We start from the raw sequence: 6,000 nt of genomic DNA, 5'->3' as shown, positions 1-6,000 counted from the left end.
CCAGTGCAGATACAGTTTTTCTCCTTCAGTAAACAAAGTGATGAGAACAATTTTAAGAGGCTTTGCCATCTTTTAAGATGATTTAATTATCTAAGTGCAAATAAAATAAATGTTATAGGTCCAAATTAATTTAAAAAGTTATTGAAAAGGAGTCCCTCCTTTTAATTAAAAAAATGCTTTTGTATGGATGTAAACAAGAAGCACGATACAAATGTAATTAGTTGCACAAAGTGCTTAGTTTATTAATATGAGAAGCAGAAGGATCATCTACCAAACTACATGATATTGAGTCATCAAAACACAAGCCACTTTCCCTGGCCAGTGTGATTTGGTTGGTTGGAGTGTCATCCCATACATCAGAAAGATCGAAGGTTCAATTCCTGATCAGGGCACATACCCAGGTTGCAAGATCCATCCCTGGCCAGGGTGCATATGGGAGGCAATTGATTGATGTTCCTCTCTCACCTCAATGTATCTCTCTCTCTCCCTTCCTCTCTCTCTAAAATCAATGAAAAAATATTTCACACACACACACAAGCCACTTTATTTGTCAATTATGTCAGCACTCAAATTTGTCCAGTTAAAATCTAATACCTCTTGAAAAAAAGAAAGACACTGAAAGGAGATGCAAGGAGCTTAAGAGTGCTATCATGATTCCTGACAGCAAGGATAAAGTCCACAGCCATGATTGTGGGGAACTGAGTCACATGGAAATATGGAAATTTGAAAAGATTAGATGTGAGCAGGGCCATCATAGGGGTGAAAATGGAGAAATCTGAGAAAACCAGTTATGAAATGAATGTGTGCATGTGGAAAATATATTTGCAGAGGCACTAGCTAGCATGCTCCAGATCTAAATCCAAGTACCCAATTAAAAAAATAAGACTAGAAATCTGAAACTTAAGGCGACAAGCCTAACATCTAGCTAGACATTCCCTTCTTTGTTCATCACCTTTACTTTCTCCGTAAGCCTATTGAGCAGAAGGTCCATAACAGCAAATGTACTCTTTCCTCTCTCAGTTTAAATGTTAAAGGGGATCTGGAGGGGCTGTGGGTTCAGCTGAGATTATATTTGGAAGAGCTTATTGAAGCAGGGTGGACAATAGGTCTTGCCATTCTGTTCCCTAAAGATTCCCTTCGACAACTGCGTCAGGCAGAAAGCACAGACGAAGTGCTCAGGATGGAACTTGTGGCCCATGGCACTGATGCAGCGGCCGGTGATGGGCTGCTCACACCCATAGCAGAGTGTTCCTAGGCGATGATGGTAATGGAGCTCACAGAATGGACGTCCATCTAGTTCAAAGAAAGAGCCAGTGGAGAAACTGCTGAAGCAGTCCTGGGGGTGGAGAGAAGAGAAAGGAAAGGAAGGCAGATGTCAGGAATAAAACATCAGCAAAGTAAAACTTTCAGCCTAGGAATTTCTGCCAGTTACCTGCCAGTAAGTAGCAGGAATTCACTTGGGTCCTTGACAAATGAAGGCTAGAATATGGCCCACTTGCAAAACAGAAAACAAATGCCACAACAAATGCTGTGTTTCGTGTCTCCTTTAGGAAGCCCACATCAATCCCTCATCCCAAGCTCTGAACCCTCTTGGCAGCTCTGCCTCTCAGAGAGGAGAACCCCTGACTTTCCTTAAATCCAAAAAGTAACTGAGTGTACAAACCCCACAAACAAAGCACTCTGGGTGCCAGACAGTGTCCATGGCTGAAAGGTAGTTTTCCAACACCGGGCGGTTGCAGCCCCCACACTTGGGTGAGAACATGGCTAAGAAATCCTTTCGGCAATATGGCTTCTTGTCCTTCTCATGAAAACCTAGAGGGAGAAAAATCAAAGGTTCATTGTTGCAGTTTGAGACTGGAAGCCAAGTTGGAGGTTGAATAGAGGCCAATGATTTTAAACTCTCCCAAACTTGGTGCCTTTGTATTCAGAATGGAGCTAATAACAAATACCTACCTCAAAGGGCCATTCTGAAAAATACAGTGATAATGCAGGTAAAGCTTTCAGTATTGTTCCTGAGTCATAGTGAACACTTAACAATGTTAAGGGCTATTGCTTCTTGATGCCTTAGTATTAACTATTCCGATAGCCTTGACAGTTCTGCCCCAGGCCTCAATATGGCTAGCCTACCTTGTCATTCATAAATCAGCTAAAATATCATCTTATCGAAAAGGCATTTCTCCAGCCTATATCTATCACTTGGTCTTTTTCATTGCCTTTATTTACCATTATCTAAAATCATCTTTGTGGTCTGTCTTTCCTATTGGAACATTAGCTCTGAGAGAAACTAGATTTTGTTGGTCTTGTCACACTGAATCTCCAGTATCTAAAATGGCACTTGGAAAAAACCTGCCTCATATTTAAAAATAAAGAAATATGAAATAATAATTTCCAAATGGATGTAAGATCTAAATGTAATAACTCAAACGATACAAATATTTGAATTAAAAATGGATGTATTCTTCTCTAATCTGGGAATGAAATAAGAACTGTCATAAAATGTCTCAAATTTCAAAAGCAAGTTAAATAATAAATTTAGCTACATTAAAAATATATATTAATGACTTATGCATGTCCAAAAAACACTGTAGGCAAAGTTAAGAGAAAGGACAAAGAAAAAGATTTGTTAATTATATCTCAGAGAAATTTAATGAATACAAAGGTCCCTAAATAATTATATGGTTTAGGCCAGCTGGTGTGGCTCAGCGGTTGAGCATTGAGCCAGGAATTAAGAGGCCACCGGTTCCAGTCTGGGTCAGGGCACATTCCCGGGTTGCAGGCTCAATCCCCCCTGGGGTGGCATGCAGGAGGCAACTGATTGGTGATATTTCTCTTATTGATATTTCTATTGAAAGAATAAAAGAATGTTACAAACTGCACAGGCCCAGCTGCCAGGCCTAGCTGCCCGTTTTATCTCAACTCCCTAGGCTTCCCCCACTAGAGATAGGAACAGAGAGAATGACGCCCTCCCTAAGGCTGTTTCAGGAGATAGCCCCAACAAAGGGCAGGCTGAGTAAACCGGGCTTCAATCAACCTTGAGATAAAACACCAGGCAGGAATGCCCTATCAAGACACGAACCAGACCCCTTTGAAATCTCTCTGTTCTCCTCTCCCCCTCCTGCATGCCACCCCCCTCCCTGATGTGTGATTTTTGCATATAAATAGCTGAAAAACCGCTTGCTGGGGGCCCAACTCCTCTACTCCTGCGTGAGTGAGTACGGGTTGAGCCCCAGCGCGCGCTGGAATAAAGCCTCATGCCGTTTGCATCAAGTGACGTCTCCTGCGGTTGATTGGGGTCGCCGTCGGTCGGTGGGACAGAGCGAGGGTCCCCCTGCGGGGTCCTCACATTTGGGGGCTCGTCCGGGATCAGACGGCCACCCCTCATCCGCGGAGCCGACCTTGGAGGTAAGGAGGGCCCCGAGTTGTTTGTCTTTGTCTTGTGTTTGTCAAGCGGTCTGGATTTGAGTGCGCGCTTTCGTTTTCGGTTTGGCAGCCGTTCGGCAACTCGTGAGAGTGGCCGAACAGTGGTCGGTAGACGTGCCTGGAGGACCACAGGTTGCAGCCCTGGGGGACGCCCCAAGGGTGGTGGAGAGCCAGGGACGCCTGGTAGTCTCCTTTAGTAAGGGCGCTGATCGGCTTCAGCTGTTGGATCAGAGATTGTCAGGATCACGCCCGTCTGATTCCGCTACGTGTTTGTGGCAGACGAGGAGGGGGAAGTGGGTCCTCGTGTCTGCAACTTCTGTGTTATTTGTGTTTTTGGTGGCATACGAACTGACTATGGGACAGACTCAGTTTTTCTTCCGCGGGGTCGGAAGGCTGTTCTTAGGTGTCTTTGTTTGTTTGTTTGGTGTCTGTGTTCTTTTGTTTGATTTTGTGGACTCACTGGACGGACGCTATGGGACAGACTCAAACTACTCCTTTAAGCATTATGGTCGTTTTAAAGTCAAGGGCTGGGTCAAACCTGCTTGCCAGCCTCAGGTGTGGTTTTCCAGAACTGCTGAGAACTTGGGACCTTGAAGCTTACTGAATTCAAATGATAAAAAACTTATGTCTTGCATTTTTGAAGGTTATTCTTAAAAATGTTACTGATGGAGAAAAACTGTGTGTTGTGGTGGCTAAATGCCTCTGCTGAATGAATGTCTGGTGAAAGTGTGCGAGTGTGGAGGGAGGGGGCCTGCCCTCTCCTCTCCTTTGTGTGGCTCCACAACTTTGGTCAGGCGGGTACCTGAGTGAAAATCTGTGAAAACAGATCACCCCTCCCTTGTCTGTCTCTCGTCACCGATCATCATGAGGTCGGAACAAAGAAAACCTGCTGTTCTTAATTACATGTTGAAAAATTTTTTAAAGGAATACAATAGAGATTGTAAAATTAAAATGAATGCTAAAACACTGAGGAAGCATGAGTGAACAGCTGTTTGTTTGTGTGGAACTAGCCAATTTGCTACCAAAAGGGGGGACTGGATGCAGTCTTAACTCCTCCGGTAGGTTCTCACCAAAACGTTGGTCAAGAATTCTGTTCTGGGACATGGGTGCCAGGAGTGCCCCCATGCCCGTCTGGGGAGTTGGGCATTGTTTTGTTTATCTGCTCAGCTTCAGTCTGGGCTAGTCTACTGAGAGCGTGAATACGAGTGTTTATCTATTTTGGCTGCTCATTACTAGTCTGTGTAAAGTGAAAGTTACTTTGATTTATTTTGCATTTCTGTTAATTCATCTGGCTGAACGTTTGGACTGGACCCACGGTGGGCTGCAAGAATCCCTAGCAGTTCTCAGAGTCTTTTGCTCGCCACTACAGAAGGAATCAGCCCACTTAGTTAATATAAATTTCTGTCTATCAGTTGCTCTTTGCTCTTACCTGGGTTGTAAATCGCTGTAATTCCAAGATTGCTTAGTTCTGAGATTGCTTATAAAAGAGTAAAAGGAAAAAAAAAAAAATCTGTGAGGAAAAGCAGCCTGGGCTGAGAGAATGGGGGGGTTGGCAGTTATGCTGCTGGCTGCAAACCTAACAGGTCTTATCAATGAACTTCAAGGTTACAAAAAGTAACTGTAAGCACAGTCTTTCTCTGCCCTGGTTTATTCTTTTAACTCCTCCAATGCTGAATCAGACCGATACCTGTTCTTAGTTTTATCACAAAAGGTCTAGATATATCTTAAGAGTAAAAGTACATTTAAAATATGTTCATAAATATTAATCTAAAATTGCCGAATGTTCACCTTTGGTAATCATTAAAGGATTAAGGTTTCTAAGAATAAAATAAAACAACAACTGAACTCCCGCTAGAAAAGCGGAGGAGGAACAAAGCTAGAATCCACAGCCCCCCTGGTGATTTAGAACTGTTTGCCAGGTAGACTCAGCCCCTGAGAGCCAGGTCAAAGAAAGGGGGGGCTGAATGCCTGAGCTGCCCGCAAGGCCCGGAAGCCCCTGGTGGAGAAGAGGCGTGTGCACAGTCAAGGAGAGCCTACAGGAGCTGCAGCAGCTGCTGGCGGGCACCTGCGGGGCAGAGCTTGTGGGCTCGAGCAGCTGCAGGCAGAAGCCAGTGAGCGCTTCGCTGCCGGCTACTTCCAGTGAACCCCTGCTTGAGTCCATACCACTGCAAAAGGGCAGCGGCTTTCCGGGATTTGCTGGGGGACGCTCTGGCTGGGCCCCTGGGAGACCCTAGGCTGGAAGAGGAGGGGTTAATATCTCCTTCCAGTGCGCTCCCTTGAAAGAGGCCTGGTTGCTGCTCTGCCACAAAGGGAACTGGTAAAAAGGCAAAAAGCAGGGCCCTAAGGGTTAACAAAAAAAGGCACTCTCCCTGGACCTGGGAGCTATCAGGACTTTGAAATTCTCCAAGAGAGGAGGAGGAGTCTGACTCAGACTGGCCGAAACCTCGTTGGGTTAGAAAAACCTGAGGCTGCATATTGAACTTATAGGCTGCAGGTTGCTGGGCAGATGTCCGAGCCCAGTTGTGTAGAGGTTAGCTGCCTCTGTGCAGCAAACAACCTTCTCCTGTGCCAGAATACATT

The 6,000-nt window shown here is 44.9% G+C and overlaps 1 protein-coding gene across 4 annotated transcripts in view; it reads right to left on the bottom strand.

Annotated features, from left to right (window-relative positions):
- Positions 1–217: 217 nt before the first annotated feature.
- LPXN (leupaxin) overlaps positions 218–6,000 on the bottom strand; it is a 39,585-nt gene continuing 33,802 nt past the window's right edge. For all 4 annotated transcript variants that reach the window (XM_036325792.1, XM_036325790.1, XM_036325791.1 and 1 more), the window contains 2 exons: positions 1,664–1,812; positions 218–1,336 (listed from right to left, as the gene is read on the bottom strand). In XM_036325792.1, the coding sequence (XP_036181685.1) occupies positions 1,067–1,336; positions 1,664–1,812 (419 nt within the window). In that variant the 3' untranslated portion in view covers positions 218–1,066. The remainder of the gene's footprint in view (positions 1,337–1,663; positions 1,813–6,000) is intronic.

Source organism: Myotis myotis, unplaced genomic scaffold (assembly GCF_014108235.1).
Source record: "Myotis myotis isolate mMyoMyo1 unplaced genomic scaffold, mMyoMyo1.p scaffold_m19_p_10, whole genome shotgun sequence".
In the NCBI taxonomy this organism is placed as follows: domain Eukaryota; kingdom Metazoa; phylum Chordata; class Mammalia; order Chiroptera; family Vespertilionidae; genus Myotis; species Myotis myotis.
This window is presented reverse-complemented; position numbering and strand designations above follow the sequence as displayed.